Source organism: Lolium perenne, chromosome 7 (assembly GCF_019359855.2).
Source record: "Lolium perenne isolate Kyuss_39 chromosome 7, Kyuss_2.0, whole genome shotgun sequence".
Classification (NCBI taxonomy): Eukaryota; Viridiplantae; Streptophyta; class Magnoliopsida; order Poales; family Poaceae; genus Lolium; species Lolium perenne.
In genome coordinates this window covers 312,302,657-312,321,723 of record NC_067250.2, presented here as the reverse complement: position 1 = coordinate 312,321,723, position 19,067 = coordinate 312,302,657, and the positions used below count along the sequence as shown (strand labels likewise).

The 19,067-nt window shown below is 46.4% G+C and overlaps 1 protein-coding gene across 1 annotated transcript; it reads left to right on the top strand.

The window, feature by feature from the left end:
* Positions 1–10,551: 10,551 nt before the first annotated feature.
* Positions 10,552–11,706, top strand: LOC127315013 (uncharacterized). The gene has a single exon (XM_051345554.1). The coding sequence runs from the start codon at positions 10,552–10,554 to the stop codon at positions 11,704–11,706; it is 1,155 nt and encodes a 384-aa protein (XP_051201514.1).
* The last annotated feature ends 7,361 nt before the right edge of the window (positions 11,707–19,067 follow it).

The following is a 19,067-nucleotide window of genomic DNA, read 5'->3' as shown; positions in this document are numbered from 1 at the left end:
GTTGGCTAAAACGCTGAGCGCTTCAGCTTCTCTAATGTGTCCGCTGCTTGCTTGCTTCAGGATGGTTTTGGGCAGAGAACCTGTAGGTCGCGGTGGTGTTCTTATAGACGTCGTACGTCACCGTGGTGCTCCTCCAGTCCGACTCGTGGTGCTCCTCCACTTCCTTTTCTTCGTACAATAATCTACCGAGTCTCCTCCAAGTCCAGATCTTATACGGAGTACATTTCCCTTTTTATTACTTCTCTACATTAACCAAAACCAATATATCTTCTTTACTACTCCATCTGTCCCTAAATATAAGCCAAATAGTTTCTGGCACAGAAATTAAGGAACACACATTTAGAAAAAGTTACACCATGTTTGGATGGGATTACCCTAAGCAATTGACGTGAGCTAATAGAGGACTTTGCATAAGCTAAGAAGACCTAATCAAATCTCTAAAAATATTGTCCATACAAGTGGAGCAACGCAGTAAACCTAATATTCTAGAATTTTTCTAAAAAAAACCATAGGGCTTATATCTAGGAATGGTATTGCACTCCGTAATATGACAGGGAGGAGCATCAGTCACGTGATATCGGATCAATGACCAGATCGCCGCAGTCAATAATCAGATAACTATTTTCTCCAAGATATGGAAAGCAATCAGGAGGGTATCACACAGTGGCGGAGCTTGCCAGGTGTCAACACCCGGATTTTTAAGTCCGGATGCCTATTATGCCATACATCGCAATCCCAGGAAGATTATTTTTGCGAGACATAACAGTTGAATATCATAGGTCATCATTTATTACAACACATAATCGTCTTACAACAATAGATCACATGATCCAATATTACACCAATAGTTGATCTACATGATCAACAAACATAACAAGTAGCGGAAGCATACTAGTAGTGGACTATCTATTCCACAGGCAACGCTTGACGTTAGAAGATGCTCCTAGTTATCGTAGACGTCCTGTTGTCCGTCGTTTTGATAATGTTGCTCCTCTTCATAGTCTGGCATTTGAATAGCCAGGGATACAGCCATGAGTACTTTAAAGTACTCACAAACTAATACTAATATAATTACTTATCAATTTTAATAAAGGGTGCTAAGCTCTAGGTTTATTTGCATAAAGCCAAGTTTAGTTCATAAACATTTAGTGAAGACTCCCCATTTTTGCTAACTAACTCAAGTGGGAACATTAGTGTCATTCCCACAACTCAGTTGTGATTCAAGTCAGGTCACCTTTCAATTCAACATTCCTTTTCAGGACAAAGTTCTGACAACGGAACAGTATGGCCTTTCCAATTGTCCGTAACCGTGGACACGGCTATTCGAATAGGTTTAACACTCTGCAGAGGTTGTACTCTTGTGCCACAACTTTTGATTACATCCGTCGGGGATAACCCCGAATCATCGTAACTCAGTACGCGGATCATCAACCATAACCTTTCACTTATATACCCTAGTATAGGCACCTCTCCCCATGAGTTCTCCCCATGAGTTTGGCCTCCCAGTGAAGACAAACCGTCAACCCGGGAACTGCACAGGGCTTGGGTCTAACATTCACCTCATATTCACATCATTTCACTTTTAACGGAGGCAGCCTCGGCATAACCCCTATGATGCTTGTCTAGAGGGAACCCATACTAAGATACACAAACTTCTAGTTAAGCCCTACCCATAATCAGGTATTGTGGGGGTACTTGTATAATTGGAAGGGTATCGCATCCGAACCCAATCATCAGTTTTCATCAAAATTCACCAAGTCATTCATGTCACATTCACCTTCAAAATCTTTTAAAGTCATTTCATTTCACATGTTCCCATCTAGAGTAGTTAATTTTATTTAGTTAGCACTAGCAACTAGTCATGAGGGGTGCTATCTAGCTTTGATTGCTCTAGGCTAAATTTGATGCTCTTGTTCTATTCTAGACCAAGTGAATCATAAATCAAAAGTAAACTTTGAAATACAATAAGCAAAATAATTGCAAGATAAAAACATGGGATAGGTTTATTTGACATAAAGTAAAATGTGATGGTGCCTTGCTCTTGTAGAGCTTTGTATTAGGGTGGTTTGCAAGAATATTAGCTTGCCTTGAGTGGGGTAGTGATCAAAGTTCTCTTCCTCCTCCTGAGAGTAGACCTCCTCCTCTTGATACTCCTCGGTACTAGCATCTATAAACGAATACGAGGTATACAATCACCACACAAACTTAAATGCTAGACTAAACACACCAAAGGTTCACACAACCTTATTCTAGCATCACATCATTCATAGCATGGTGATTTACTTTGTTTTCTTTTTAAAGAAAAATAATTTCTTCTCATTACCAATATTGATTTGGTTTTGCTATTTAATTCTTTAGAGAAAATAATTTCCTCTCATTGAATCTTATTAAGATTTAATCTCCTCAAATAATAATAAGGTATGAACATATGTTGACCAGGGTCAACACTTCATATCTATTATTTGGGAGTATGATTTAAATGAGGTGCTACACCTCATGTATTTTAATAATAGCATGGTAAAGATTTAATATCACTAAGCAATAAAATATGAGGCTTATTAGACCAAGGTCATTACCTCTTATTGAGTTACTTAGGATCAAGATTTAAATGAGAGAGTAACTCTCATACTATTTACACAATTTAATTTAGATGATTTAAATGGACTAGAAATGGCTCCATAGCCATTATTCCGCCCTAGCCCATGATCATACAAACAACTATGCTATCTTTTTGCAGAATCAATTAGAGTATGTCAAATGTGATTTATGAGAGTTGGAATCAACTCAAAATCACTTATGGTTGAATTTTAAATAAAGTTTTAAGTTTGAAAAGGCAGTACCTTGTTATTTTTACTATTCAAATTCTACAATGAATCTGAGGGTGAGACCAGTGTGGTTGTTTAGATCTTTTTCCAAGCTTTCCAAATCAAAATTTGGTTCAGCCGATTTGAAATTATTTAAGTTTTAGCAAAGCATCTGCAAGCAATTCAAACAATTCCTAAATTCGAATTTGAATAACTGGGCTTTGGCGGGAAAGGAAAATGGGCCGCAGAGAAGAAATTCAAACGGGCCAGCCCATCTGCGCGTCCAGCGCGAGCAGGCCGCCTGACATGGTGGGTTCCACCTGTCAGCGAATCATAACAGGCGAAGGGGTATGGGCGAGTGTGGGACGTTGGATTAGAACTAGATCTAACGGCGCACGAGCATCGCCGTCTCCGACGAGAGGCCGTGGCTCTGGCGGCGAGGGTGGGGGGTCGGAGAGCATACAGGGGCTCCGGCGATCGACGGCGAGGTGCGCGGAGACGTTGGCATGGACGGCGATGCTCCTGGTACCGGCGGCTTCGCTTGGGGACGCTCCAATCGACGGCGAGAATCTCCGTGTACTGGCGGGCTCCGGCGACGAATTGGCGGTGCTCCGGTGCTAATGTGGCTAATTGACTGGTCGTTGAGAAGCAAGGATGGGAGGAGAACGGGATGGTGTGAAGAATTGGTGTGCGGGGAGGCTCTATTTATAGCGGAGGAAGGGGTGCTGCGGCGGAAGCTCGGGTTGCTAATGGCGCGACCGTTCTGGTGCTCGAAGGGGCAAGGTAAGGACGGCGTGGTGTAGGCGACATCATGGCGATGCTCAACGTCTCTCTGGCGCGGCAAAAGCGTGACGGGATCGCTCGGGCGCATGCACTTTCTGCCACTGTACTGGCGGCAAAACGTCGACGAGGACGACGGCGATGGTGCACGCGCAAGTGCTTGAGGATGTCTACGGGCTAGAGGTTGCAGTGGAGAAGCTCGATGCAGAGGTAGAGGTGTAGGGGAGGACGGAGGCGACGGGTCGAGCTGCCGCTCTGGCGCACCCAGTACGGGGTGAGCGCGCACGCTGGCGTGCCTAGGCTTGCTGGGCACGCTCTGGCCTGGCCAATGCCAGCCTCGCGCGAGCTCAGGCCGTGCATGGTGATGATCAGCAACGCCAGGAGATTCTTCAGGACAAGATTAAAGGGAGAGAGGAGGCTCAGAGAGGTTGAGTGGCATGAGGCCGGCATGTGCACGGCATGGTATTGTTTTTGCCCGTTCCACGCTTTAATCACCAAGAGCAAGTACTGGCATTGATGCAGGAGACCTAGAGGAGCAATGATCATCTCTGAACAAAGAAGGTTTAGTCAAAAATCTGGTGGATAATAGAGTGTGTGCCAAATCTGAATTACTGCCTGCAAGGTGTTCGACACAATGGCCGCATGAATAAAATGTTTGAATTTTTCAAATATTTTTGGTGGAGTTGATTTGAATATTCTTTGGAGTAGAATGGTGGTGGTGGTGTGCAAAATGGTGCTAGTTTGTGAAAAATCAAAAAGTGGATGATCTTCTCTTTGCTTCAATATTGCCACTTGTCATCTTTATACTGGTCAAACTAGGCAGAGTCAACCATGGTGGTCAACACAAGAAATGTTCATCTTGATATGGTCTTGGATGAGGTGGAAAGAAGTGAGAGGTTTCAGTTTAGGAAACTGCCAAACCAGGGGCTCAAAGTGGGCATGATGTTAAAAAAATGCAAATTGACCATTATCATATGTAAGTGAATTTTGATATTTCCTTTGCTTTGATTTGTGTTTCTTTGATGCAAATGTGTTTATTATTGATATATTAGGGTTTCACAAGCAATGGCACAAGCCATGATGGTCTTGGTTAAAGATTTGCATATTTGGTTATATGTGTATGTGAGTGAAAATGGTATTTTTTCTATTTTCTTTATTTCTCTCCTTCTGGGGTTCTAAGAGCATGTAATAGGGTTTAAGTATATTTGATCATCACACAACACTCATCATGGCAAATGCACACAAGAATGCATGCACACTATGCATAATACTATATGCAAAATAAAAGTTTTTGTTAGTTGTAAAATTTGAGTAATTGAAATTCCTCTTCTTTATTAATTTGAAACTTGGGATGTTACACCAGGAAAACTGGGAGGGGGGGAAACAGAATAATAATAATCTAGGGGGCAAAAAGCTCAATTTTTTTACTATAAACCTTTTTTTTCTTCACTAATTTTCTAAAAGCTGGGGGGTGCCCCCTGACTTGTACATAGCTACGCCAGTGGTATCACATCAAACATGAGAAGCAGTTATACCGTCAGATCACCTCCTCAACATCCCTTTCTCATATAACACGCCCACACCGCCCGGCCTTTTAACAGCTGGTCACGCGTCCCTCTCTATTTTCCTCGCAATCACGCAGGCTTCCGTGAAACAACTGTTATATTGTGATCCAAATTCATATACCAAAGGGAGGCTAACTTCTGACGAGCGGAGCGAGGCCCGTCGCCGGTAGGCTTGGACCGAAGCGTGATGCTTACAACGAGGATCCTGAGGCTACCATGTGACAAAGGGTCCCAATCTTGATTTTCCATGTGTATATGTCCTAAACAAACCTACAACAATGAAAAAGTCCAGTGGCGCACCCTCGCACGGAGAAATCTAGGGGGGGTAGACCTGCCGTGGCACACATGCCGCTGTTCTTGGGGGGGGGAATGGGAGAATGACCGCCGGAGCACCGGAATCCCACCAAATCCTGCATGTGGACCTATGATATGTGTGAAAGTGTGGTGGAAGGTGTAATGGTGCAAAATTAGCACCCCTAAACCCTAAACCCTAAACTGGGGAGGCTTCGAGCCCTAAACCCCTAGATCCTGAACCATTAACTACACGTGCTGACACGGGAGCTGCAAAACCCTGCATCATACCCCCTAACCCTAACCCTAAACCCTAAACCTATCCCTAACCATAAATCCTAACCTTGACCCTAAACCCTATTCCTAACCCTAAATGCTAACCCTAACCCTAAACCTAACCCTAACCAGTAGATAAGGCACGCTCGTGTGATAATGGCTCTAGCTACGGGTATGTCGGAGGCTACCATGTGCCAAAGGGTCCCAATATTGGTTTTCCATGTGTATAAGTCCTAAAAAAACCTAAAAAAAATGAAAAAGTACATTGGTGCACCCTCGTGCGGAGAAATCTAGGGGGTAGACCTGTCGGGACACACATACCGCTGTTTTTGGGGGGAGGGAGAGAACGACCGCCGGAGCACCGGAATCCCACCAAATCTTTCATGTGGACCTATGATATGTATGAAAGTGTGGTGGAAGGTATAATGGTGCAAAAGTAGCTCCCCTAAACCCTAAACTGGGAGGCTTCGAGCCCTAAACCCCTAGACCCTGAACCATTAACTACACATGCTGACACGGGAGCTGCAAAACCCTGCATCATAAACCCTAACCCTAACCATAAACCCTAAACCTATCCCTAACCATAAATCCTAAACTTGACCCTAAAACCTAGCCCTACCCCTAAATCCTAACCCTAAACATAACCCTAACCAGTAGATTAGGCACCCTCGTGTGATAATGGCTCTAGTTGCTGGTATGCTGGAGGCTACCATGTGCCAAAGGGTCCCAATCTTGGTTTTCCATGTGTATAAGTCCTAAACAAACCTAAAACAATGAAAAATTACATTGGTGCACACTTGCGTGGAGAAATCTCGGGAGGTAGACCCGCCAGGGCACACATACCGTTATTTTTTTGGGGGGAGGGGGAGAACGACCGCCGGAGCACCGGAATCCCACCAAATCTTGCATGTGGACCTATGATATGTATTAAAGTGTGGTGGAAGGTGTAATGGTGAAAAAGTAGCTCCCATAAACCCTAAAACCTAAACTGGGGAGGCTTCGAGCCCTAAACCCCTAGACCCTGAACCATTAACTACACGTGCTGACACGGAGCTGCAAAACCCTGCATCATAAACCCTAACCCTAACCCTAAACCCTAAACCTATCCCTAACCATAAATCCTAACCTTGACCCTAAACCCTATCCCTACCCCTAAATCCTAACCCTAACCCTAAACCTAACCCTAACGAGTAGATCAGGCACCCTCGTGTGATAATGGCTGTAGCTGCGGGTATGTCGGAGGCTACCATGTGCCAAAGGGTCCCAATCTTGGTTTTCCATGTGTTTAAGTCCTAAACAAACCTAAAACAATGGAAAAGTACATTGGTGCACCCTCGCGCGGAGAAATCTAGGGGGTCGATCCCGCCGAGGCACACATACCGGTGTTTTGGGGGAGAACAATCGCGGGAGCACCGGAATCCCACCAAATCTTGCATGTGGACATATGATATGTGTGAAAGTGTGTTGGAAGGTTTAATGGTGCAAAAGTAGCTCCCCTAAACCCTAAACCCTAAACTGGGGAGGCTTCGAGCCCTAAACCCCTAGACCCTGAACCATTAACTACACGTGCTCACACTGGAGCTGCAAAACCATGCATCATAAACCCTAACCCTAAACTCTAAACCTATCCCTAACCATAAATCCTAACCTTGACCCTAAACCCTCGCCCTACCCCTAAATCCTGACCCTAACCAGTAGATCAGGCACCCTCGTGTGATAATGGCTCTAGCTGCGGGTATGCCGGAGGCTACCATGTGCCAAAGGGTCCCAATCTTGGTTTTCCATGTGTATAAGTTCTAAACAAATCTAAAACAATGAAAAAGTACATTGGTGCACCCTCGCGCAGAAAAATCTAGGGGGTAGACCCGCCGGGGCACACATACCGCAGTTTTTGGTGGGAGGAGAGGGAGAACGACCGCCGGAGTACCGGAATCCCACCAAATCTTGCATGTGAACCTATGATATGTGTGAAAGTGTGGTGGAAGGTGTAATGGTGCAAAATTAGCTCCCCGGTGTGACCTTCCTCACATTTGAGCGATAACACTTAGCAGATTTTCCGAAGCGCGGATTGCTCCGAAACCCTGATATATGTGGGGGGGTGAACATGTAGAGTAATTTTTTATTGCACATTGTCTTAAGTAACACTAATAAATAGTCATCAAAAATTAAAAATAATTAAAAAATAAATATATGTACTAGATGAAATAAAATATAAAGAAAAACAAAGAAAATGTTTGTTGCTGCACGACAAAGAAAGAAACGCACACAAAGGCAACGTTGCCGTGCAACCTATCTGCTTGCACGACAAAGGGAGTGCCACGGCAACGCCCAGAGCCTTTGCCGTGCAGTAATTCTTTGCCGTGCGGCGTGTAGGAACTTTGCCGTCGACGTTTCTTTGCAGCGCGCTGTCTTCGGACTTTGCCGTGCAGGCTTTCGTTGTCGTGCGCTACGTTCAAACGTTGTCGTGCGAGTTTTCTTTGCCGTGCGTGCCGCTTGCTGCGCACGGCAAGGATGTCTTTGCCGTGCATGGGCACACGGCAATGATTTGCTGCACCACAATGCCGTTTTTTCCCGTAGTGTTGGCTACAACCGATGTTTTTTGTTTTCTCATACAATGTTTCCTTCACAACTAAATAGGTGGTATTGGTTTTATCAGTTCTCATAATATTTTACATATAACAAAGTATCATCTAGTTTATAACATAATGGCCATTGTTTAGATCGTTCGAAAAAGTTTTGCATAATCGAGTTTTAGTCGACCGAGAGAATATATGTTCACATAATATAAACATATTACTATATCACAGTGATTTTTCTTGTACAAATGCATAAATAAATTTGTAAAACTGATAGAAAATTGTTTACTCGAGGTTGTAGACCACACATGCTTTTTTAATTTTTATAGAGTGATGATATGCGTACGGCTTGTTTTTTTACGATTTGTGTATGACGTTCCACATCCAACCATCCATACGTGTTACAGATTCAAAGCGAACCACCAGATTACTAAGGAAAATGCTTCTTATCCCTCGGAGGCACAGCGCGCTCCGAACCTCCGCCTTAACAGTGCGCCACGCGTCCTCTCGGACCCACCATCTTCTCTCCTTCCTTATCTCTGTTTGGAATTGGAAATCCTGCGGAGCTTTTTGCGTGGATGGACATGGCCGCGCCCCGCCGCCGGCTTGATCTCCACGAGCGAAGCGCCGCCGGCTCCCATCTCCGCGAGCGCCTCGCCGCCCAGCTCCCACCTCCGCGAGCGCATCGCCGCCGGCTCCCACCTCCGTGAGCGAGCCGCCCAACGGGGATCCTCCATGGCCTCCAGCCCTCCTCCACGGCGAGCTGCCCCGCCATGGCCCTTCACCTCCGCGAGCTTCCTCGCCGTCGCTGCCCTCCACCGAGCGCGCTCTGTACTGGGGCCGGCACCGATCCGGCGAGGTCGTGCGCCGCCGCTTCCGTTCCCGGCGGCGGTCAACCTCTACAGGAGCGCGGTGCTAGCTCCTTTCCTCACGACGGCCGGCCTCGACAGCGCCGCATCCTTCCTCCGCGGCGTCGGCTTTGTCCGCCGCGATGGCCGCCGCCTCCTTCCCCCACGGCCTCTACCAGAGCTGCAAACGACATCGCCAGGAGCTGCAAATGGCATCCGGGTGAGCTGCCTTCGGCATGGCCGGGAGCTGCAACTGGCCTCCGCTGGAGCTTCAATAGGCATCGACGGGAGCTGCAAACAGCCTCCGCCCGGGCTGCAAGCGGCCACCACCGGAGCTGCAAACGGCCTCCAACCGGGCTGCAATCGGCATGGCCGGGAGCTGCAAATGGACTTTGCCCGAGCTGCAACTGGCGTCAGCCGGAGCTTCAATAGGGCATTGACGGGAGCTGCAGACGGCCTCCGCCCGGGTTGTAAGCGGCCGCCGCGCCGGAGCTGCAAACGGCCTCCACCGAAGCTGCAAACGGGCTCCGGCTGACCTGCAATCGACATCGATGGGAGCTGCAAAGGACCGTCGACCGGCGGCAGCGATGCTGCAACCCGCGTCGGCGGACCTGCAAAGGAGCACCGCCGGAGCTGGACGCCGCCGCTGGCGCATAGCGACAGGGTCGGCAGACCGCAGGTGACGGCCCTACCATCGGGTGGAGGCGGTATTGCAAGGAGAGGGCGTTGATGCTGCGGTGGTGCTGCCGACCGGAGTTGACGCGTCTCCGACGAGTTTTTTTTTGCTAGATGAACCATTTTATTTATTTCTAGATGAACCATTTTTTTGCTTCAATGAAGCAAAAGCGGGACTTTTTTGCTGCGACAAAATAAAGTCTGAAGAATCATCGCAGCTCTTCTTCTATTTTAGTCGAACCGTTTTTTGCTCAATGAAGCAAAAGCGGGGCTTTTTTTGCTTCAATGAAGCAAATGTGGGATTTTGAGACAAAACTGAGCTCTTCTTCTATTTTTTAGTCGAACCGTTTTTTTGCTTCAATGAAGCAAAAGCGGGGCTATTTTTGCTTCAATGAAGCAAAAGCGGGATTTTGAGACAAAACTGAACACAGAAGCTGATCTAACGATTCAAATTGATTTGATCCAACGGTGGAAGACCCGGAGGCTGGGGGGTTTGCAGCCTCCGGAGGATCCTCAGCACTTTCCGATTACTAATCGTACTTATATTGGACAGCAACAGGGTCGAATGCAGAGAGTTTCCGCTTTTCAAACATGGAAGTTTCAATAGACTTTGTGCGTGCTAAGTGAATATATACAGATCCACTCAAAGATATAAAAGTAATTAAACCCTAACAACCTCCTTTCCTCTGTCGTGACCAGGTTCGAATTAGTTTGCTGGATCACATCTCAAATCTCCATGGAAGCACTTGGGTCGCCGCAGCGTGCCGGGGTGCTCGACGATGACGACCTCCTTTGCGAGATCCTCCTCCGTGTGGCCTTCCCCACGAGCCTCGTCCGCGCCGCCCTCGCCTGCAAGCGGTGGCTCCGCCTCGCCTCCGGCCCCGCCTTCCTCCGCCGCTTTGGTGGCCTACACCCGCCCCGCCTCCTGGGCTTCTACGTCGACACAACACGTAGCCTCATCCCGCGGTTCGTGCCTTTTCCCCAGCCCCCCGAGCTCGTCGGCGTCGTCTGCCGCGGTAACTTCTCTCTGGACACCTTAGGCTTCGCTGCTCACAAAATTGAGTGCTCGAACGGCTGCCTCCTCCTCTCCCTGCATGTGCACAACCAGCCCAACCAAGTCGTAAGGACTCTACGCTGGCCCCTGTGTCCGGCTAGGCACACGGCCATCCTCCCGTCTTTCCCGGACACGAGCATCCATGACGGCTTCACATACGCTGGCGTCGGCGATGGCATGTCCTTCTTCTATTTGGCAACAGTGTCGAAAGAGCAGCAGACAGCCGTCTATGTGTACATGCTACAAGACCATACCTGGGCCATCCTTGCTTCGGCTGTAAGCGAAATCCCTGAAATTGATCGGCTTGAGTCTACTTTGATTGGTGACGGCAAGATCTATAGCGTGGCCCGTGTGAGCAAGATCTGGAAGTTATTGTTGCTAGGTCTTGTATCCTCGACCCTGTCGCTGATTAACCTCCCGGAAGAGGTGAACTTCCTGACTACGCGACTGTCGCTTGCAAATGATTCTGGAGTTCATCTGGCCCATGTAAAGGACTTTCAGATTCGAATCTGGCTGCACAAGGTAGATAACAATGGCGTTGCCAACTGGACCCGCGTGAATACAATTTCCTTGGGTGAGATGTGTACTAGCAATACGATACCAAGCCATGTGTTCGAGGTTGACGATGATTTGATCAGGATATATGCGGTTGGGCAAAATTGTGAGTTTGTTTTATTGGGGAAGGATAATGCCGTCTACATGTTTGATCTTAAACTCAAGGCGGCGAAGAAGGTTTATGAGGCAGGATGGGGTGAACACGTGTGTAGTGTCAGCCCCTTTATGATGGTTTGGCCCCCAAAATTCCCTGCGATCATGGAAGGATGCCACCCAAATTAAAGAATGATCCGGTAAGGTTTGCCTCTTGTGCATCTTTCTAGCACTATGGCCTAGCTAGTTTCCAATGTGCATTATGCTCATATTTTATTTCGTTTAGGCTGTGCGTCTGCTTATTTCTGGTTGCAACTTTTTCACACCAGGACAATTCATTAGTTGTAGAATGCACTTGTTGTTTTGTACACAATTGTGTTTTGATCCGATGAGCTTTCCATGTCGTATTAGGTATTTTATTTTTGCTAGATGTTGTTCCTGAGATTGTATTTAACTAGTGCCTGCCATTTACGTACTGACACCAACTTGAGCTTTAGGTTCTTGATTCTTTAGACACTGATACTTTCCTTCTTGAATCATAAGGCTTCTTATGTGTCTTCGGTTTGAGGGTATAGTTACAGTATTGTTTTGTATGTTAAGATAGAGTAGGATGCCAAACGTTGTCTTCGGTTGAACATTGTGGACCTGTATAGTTTACTAAGAGGGAGATACATCAATTGTAATAGAACATCTTAATTCTCTTGTTCCGTTAATGCCTGGTGCGAATAGATTATTAGAAAAGTGGAACACCAAGCTTCTAAATAAAAACAAAGCAGTTGAGAAAAGTTCTACAGGAATACCACTGAAATTAAGTTGTTTTCTTTTGCAAATATTTGTCTTCTCTTGAAGCTGTACAATGCCAAGCTAATGTTCCCTATATTTTTTTTATCAGGTAACTGCCTGAAACAGTGGTATCAAGTGCCTTAACTGATCTAAGCGACAGAAAATGCGGATGTCGTGTCGGGCTACCAACTACCATAGTACCAAACCCGCTCTGTGAAACGCTAGCAGTTTTTCATGTGGCTGTAAGGTTATATTAGTATTACCAGGTTTACTTATGCAACTTATTAGCCTCAACATGCTTGATTTTGTATGCACTTGCATGTGTGCTGATTTCTGCAATGTACACATGCTACCAGTGCTGCCAAGCTAGTTGCTGGCCTAAATCCTTAATTCTTGGTTGCCACTACAGAGTTAATGGTTTATATATTTTCTTGGTTTTGTGCAAATTCGATTAGTTGATGCTGCTGCTCATGATCCTTTCCAAGTCATGATCCATACTGCTCCCGCAACTGTTGCCAGGTGCAGTCTAATTGTTTTTGCCCTTGGATGCTAAAGGTGAGCTGTGTAGGCTTCGGGATTTCCCCATTTGCACACAACCTACGTAGAACTACTACTATCCAAAGTTAGGGAAAGCCAATCGGACTCTAACGAATATTATCCGACCGATTCTACAACGGATCGAACAAGGATAGACTGAAAGAAGAAAAATCATGGTCGTATGGACGCCCGTTAGGAAAAATCTAACTGTCGTTCATCCCTATCAAACCCTAACCACACATAGAAGAATCTGAAGTAGCGAGGACTTATATTGCTCAAATCCGGTTCAGTAGCCGCCGATGAAGACCCAGGATCTTGCGATGAAGCGCCCGGAGTCATCGAGGGAACCTGTCGTGGAAGGGATGGGGGTGCTGCCGCCCGCGAAAAAATCTCCGCCAGATCGACAAGGCTTGGCCCGGAGAAGACTGACGCCTTTCCCGCTGTCGCACTAGAGGTATCGACTGTTGAATTTGGTGCCCTAGAGGCAAATAATAAAGAGTGTTTATTATTATATATCAATAGTTCAATGGTAGTTTTGTGCAATTGTATAACAGTAATCGGAAACATTGATGCACATGTGGTATTGTAAACAAACCAGGGTTCCTAGTGAACATACGCAAGCTAGTTCATTGAGGTCAATCGATGATCGAGGTTTCCCAATCATGGATAAATGTGTCATTGACAATGGAGTCATATCATTAGGTGAATGATGTGATGAACATTCCCAATATAAGTATTGCAACACAATCAAGCCACAAAGTTCACGTTGCTATACTAACAGAAATATTGTAACCTAATCCGTAGACCGTGAGGCCATATCTAATCATTATCACCGGCGGCTACTTTGATTGCATCAACTATCACTCTGTAACATGGTGATCATAAATGTGTAGTTGAGTATTCCAATGGAATTGGTTGATGCGTATGTGTTAATAGCGAGATTTGTTCATCCGCGCGACGGGAGATACTTTGGGCCTACTCAGTGAGATTACATCTAAGTTAACACATGACTTGGTTATAATGATGGAATCACACGAGAACGATTTGAATAGCCTTGCCGGTAACGATGTCGAACTAGGTATGATTATACCGTGGATCACATCTCGGACAAGTCTTGTATCGAAGTTACAAAGGGAATTATACGAAATTTGTGGTTCATTCATACAACAATCACATCTTCGTGATCATTAATCGGAGAGTCGTCTCGATCATGTCTGCATCATTCTCGAACCATAGGGAAATACACTTAAGGGATCAGGCACCGACGTGGTCGGTGCAGGGGCGCAATCAAAACGCCTTTAGCGGCCCCGAATCTTGTTCCCGTCTGTAGAGTTTCCATCATGGGCCGCACCGAATGCATGTCGGTAGCAAGTAAGTGAAAGAACATATCTCTACCATTATGGTTTTATGTGTATGTTGACAAAATTTGTGATATCTTAATGTGTGTTAAGTGCTGCAAGATGTTATGGCTCATAAGTTTGATCTATATTGAATATATGCTAAAAAGATAAAAGAGACAATGCTCCAGGACGGATAATCCGGGGCTGGATTATTTGCAAATATCCAGCCCCCCAAAATTGGCTAAGGACTTAAGAAAAAGAGCCACTGCCCCCCCCCCCCCCCCCCCCCGATATTTGGCCGGATATTTCATGGCGACCCAGATAATCCGGCCGCAAAATTCACCAACGACTCGATTTTCTGAGGGGGTATAAATACCCCTCTTCTTCCCCAAGCTCAAGCTGCTTGATTTTCTCAAGAACACCACCTCTAGCCGAGCCACTACAATTGATCACTTGATCTCCTCCCTCAACCGCGGAAGCTCTGGATCTTTAGAGAATTGAAGGAGAAGACCACGATCTACATCTTCACCAAAGCGTTTTGCATTTTCTCCTCATTCACTTGAGGGCCCCTTTGCTAGTGTTTTCTTTGGAACCCTAGTTGTTATTTACTTCATTGATAATTTTTTGTTGTGTTGTACCAGCTTTAGGAGCCTCCAATTCAGTTGTGGATGTGTGCCCCAAAAACCGTGTAAAGGCCCGGTTTTCGCCTCGAGGAAATCCCTTAGTGGACAAGTGAGCTAGTCCTTTGTGGTGTTGCCCACCGGAGAATAGGGTGAGGCCTTTGTGGCGTTGGTTTGGCCTGCGTGGCAACCACACCCCTCCAACATAGACGTACTTCCCCTCAAAAGGAAGGAACTACGGGATGTTGGAGATATGCCCAAGAGGCAATAATAAATGGTTATTATAATATATCTTTGTGTTTATGATAATGTTTACATACCATGCTATAATTGTATTAACCGAAACATTGATACATGTGTGTTATGTAAACAACAAGGAGTCCCTAGTAAGCCTCTTGTATAACTAGCTTGTTGATTAATAGATGATCATAGTTTCATGATCATGAACATTGGATGTTATTGATAACAAGGTTATATCATTATGTGAATGATGTAATGGACACACCCAATTAAGCGTAGCATAAGATCACGTCATTAAGTTATTTGCTATAAGCTTTCGATACATAGTTACCTAAATCCTTCGATCATGAGATCATGTAAATCACTTATACCGGAAGGGTACTTTGATTACATCAAACGCCACTGCGTAAATGGGTGGTTATAAAGGTGGGATTAAGTATCTGGAAAGTATGAGTTGAGGCATATGGATCAACAGTGAGATTTGTCCATCCCGATGACGGATAGATATACTCTGGGCCCTCTCGGTGGAATGTCGTCTAATTAGCTTGCAAGCATATGAATGGTTCATAAGAGACCACATACCACGGTACGAGTAAAGAGTACTTGTCAGGAGACGAGGTTGAACAAGGTATAGAGATACCGATGATCAAACTTCGGACAAGTAAAATATCGCGTGACAAAGGGAATCAGTATCGTATGTGAATGGTTCATTCGATCACTAAGTCATCGTTGAATATGTGGGAGCCATTATGGATCTCCAGATCCCGCTATTGGTTATTGGTCGGAGAGAGGTCTCAACCATGTCCACATAGTTCGCGAACCGTAGGGTGACACACTTAAGGTTTGATGTCGTATTAGTAGATATTGAATATGGAATGGAGTTCGAAGTTTTGTTCGGAGTCTCGGATGGGATCCTGGACATCACGAGGAGTTCCGGAATGGTCCGGAGAATAAGATTCATATATAGGAAGTCATTTTATAAGTTTGAAAATGATCCGGTGCATTTATGGAAGGTTCTAGAAGGTTCTAGAAAAGTCCAGAAGAAATCGCTATGGAAGGCGGAGTCCCGGAGGGACTCCACCAAGCTTGGCCGGCCAACCCTAGAGGGGTGGAGTCCCAGGTGGACTCCACCAAGGTGGCCGACCACCCCCTCCCAAGGAAAGGTGGGAATCCCACCTCAAGTGGGAATCCCACCTTGGGTAGGTTTCATGTCATATGGAAGGTTTTGGTTTGGGGTCTTATTCGAAGACTTGTAGACCAACTCTTGGGTGTTCCACCTATATAATGAGGGACAAGGGGAGGGGGCCGGCCACTGATGGGGTTCGTAGCATAGAAAACAAAAAAATTCCTACCGCAAGACGAATAAATCCAAGATCTAATCTATGGAACACCCAAGATCTAATCTACAAGATCGGAGCAACGAGATGGAGATGAGACTAACCCTCGAAGATTTCCAAAGCCTACGAGATTAGATCTCGTTGTTGGTGTAGACGATCATCCCCGGTGCTGCAATCCGGCAGCACTTCCGTACGGTGTCGATGAAGCCCTTCCTCTCCCCGTTCCAGCGGGCAGCGGAGGTGTGGTAGATCTCCACGGAATCCCAGCAGCACGACGGCGTGGTGGTGGTGGTGGAGGAGAAAAACTGCAGGGCTTCGCCAAGCCGGTACAACACTATGGAGGAGAGAGGGGGGCGGCCAGAGCTAGGTCTGAAGGGGTGAACACCCCCCTGCCCCCTCCCCTCTTTATATAGGGGGGGAGGTCGGTTTGGGTGGCCCCCCAATGCCCCAAACCGATCTAGGGCCGGCGACCAAAGGGGGGAGGGGGAATTCTTCCCCCCCCCCCCCCCCCAAGTTGATCCCCCCTAGGGTTTTGGGGAAAACCCTAAGGGTGGTCGACTTGGGCCTTGAGGGGCATGTGCCCCTGGCCCATTAGGGCTAGGAGGCACACCCTCGGCCCATGTTGGACCCCCTAGGTCGTGGGTCCCATGGTGGACCCCCCGAACCTTCTATAACCTTCCCGGTCTTCCACCGAAAAAATCCCGAACTTTTCTGAAACCTAGGAATCAACTTCCCTTATATGAATCTTATTCTCCGCACCATTCCGGACCTCCTCGTGATGTCCTGGATCCCATCCGAGACTCTGAACAAACTTCGGTCTCCATCTCATATTCCGAATCTACTTATGCAACATCGAACCTTAAGCGCGTCACCCTACGGTTCGTGAACTATGCAGACATGGTCGAGACTCCTCTCCGACCAATAACCAATAGAGGGATCTGGAGATCCATAATGGCTTCCACATATTCAACGATGACTTAGTGATCGATTGAACCATTTACATACGATGCCGATTCCCTTTGTCACGCGATATTTTACTTGTCCGAGGTTCGATCATCAGTATCTCCATACCTTGTTCAACCTCGTTACCGACAAGTACTCTTTACTCGTACCGTGGTATGTCATCTCTTATGATCCAATCATATGCTTGCAAGCTAATCAGAAGACATTCCACCGAGAGGGCTGATACGTCCCAAACGTATCTATAATTTCTTATGTTCCATGCTACTTTTATGATGATACTCACATGTTTTATATACATTATATGTTGTTATTACGCATTTTCCGGCACTAACCTATTGACGAGATGCCGAAGAGCTAGTTGCTGTTTTCTGCTGTTTTTGGTTTCAGAAATCCTAGTAAGGAAATATTCTCGGAATTGGACGAAATCAACGCCCAGGGTCCTATTTTCACACGAAGCTTCCAGAAGACCGAAGGGGATAAGAAGTGGGGCCACGAGACGGCCACACACTAAGGCGGCGCGGCCTGGGCCTTGGCCGCGCTGGCCTGTTGTGTGGGGCCCTCGTGTGGCCCCCTGGCCTGCCCTTCCGCCTGCTTAAAGTCTTCGTCGCGAAACCCCCAGTACGGAGAGCCACGATACGGAAAACCTTCCAGAGACGCCGCCGCCGCCAATCCCATCTCGGGGGATTCAGGAGATCGCCTCCGGCACCCTGCCAGAGAGGGGAATCATCTCCCGGAGGACTCTTCATCGCCATGATCGCCTCCGGATTGATGTGTGAGTAGTTCACCCCTGGACCATGGGTCCATAGCAGTAGCTAGATGGTCGTCTTCTCCTAATTGTGCTATCATGCTCGATCTTGTGAGCTGCCTATCATGATCAAGATCGTTTCTTTGTAATCCTACATGTTGTGTTTGTTGGGATCCGATGGATATTGAATACTATGTCAAGTTGATTATCAATCTATCATATATGTTGTTTATGTTCTTGCATGCTCTCCGTTGCTAGTAGAGGCTCTGGCCAAGTTGATACTTGTGACTCCAAGAGGGAGTATTTATGCTCGATAGTGGGTTCATGCCTCCATTAAATCTGGGACAGTGACAGAAAGTTCTAAGGTTGTGGATGTGCTGTTGCCACTAGGGATAAAACATCGATGCTTTGTCTAAGGATATTTGTGTTGATTACATTACGCACCATACTTACTGCAATTGTCTGTTGCTTACAACTTAATACCAGAAGGGGTTCGGATGATAACCTGAAAGTGGAATTTTTAGGCATAGATGCATGCTGGATGGCGGTCTATGCACTTTGTCGTAATGCCCTGATTAAATCTCTGTTATCACCAGAATTTGACCGGATCAGAGGTGGGCCGCGATTAAGATGGGCTTGAAGAATACACACGGAAGATATACATGAATCGGCCTTGTATACAAAGTTTGGGCTAGTTTGCCCGTGTATCTGTAAATATAGTAGGATACGTGTCGGTTAGATAGAATTTGGCTCGTGCACGGTTGGGATTATTCCCACGTTAGAAAGTCTACGGACTATAAATATGTATCTAGGGTTATTGAGAAAAACAACAATCACGTTCACAACAAATCAATCTAGGCGCATCGCCACCCCTTGTTTCGAGGGTTTCTCCCGGGTAAGCAACATGCTGCCTAGATCGCATCTTGCGATCTAGGCGATATCGCTTATTCGTTATTGGTATTGCTCGTGCTGAAGCCTTTTTGAT

Coding starts and splice junctions, on each gene's coding strand:
- LOC127315013 (XM_051345554.1), top strand. CDS start 10,552: ATGGAAGCACTTGGGTCGCCGCAGCGTGCCGGGGTGCTCGACGATGAC.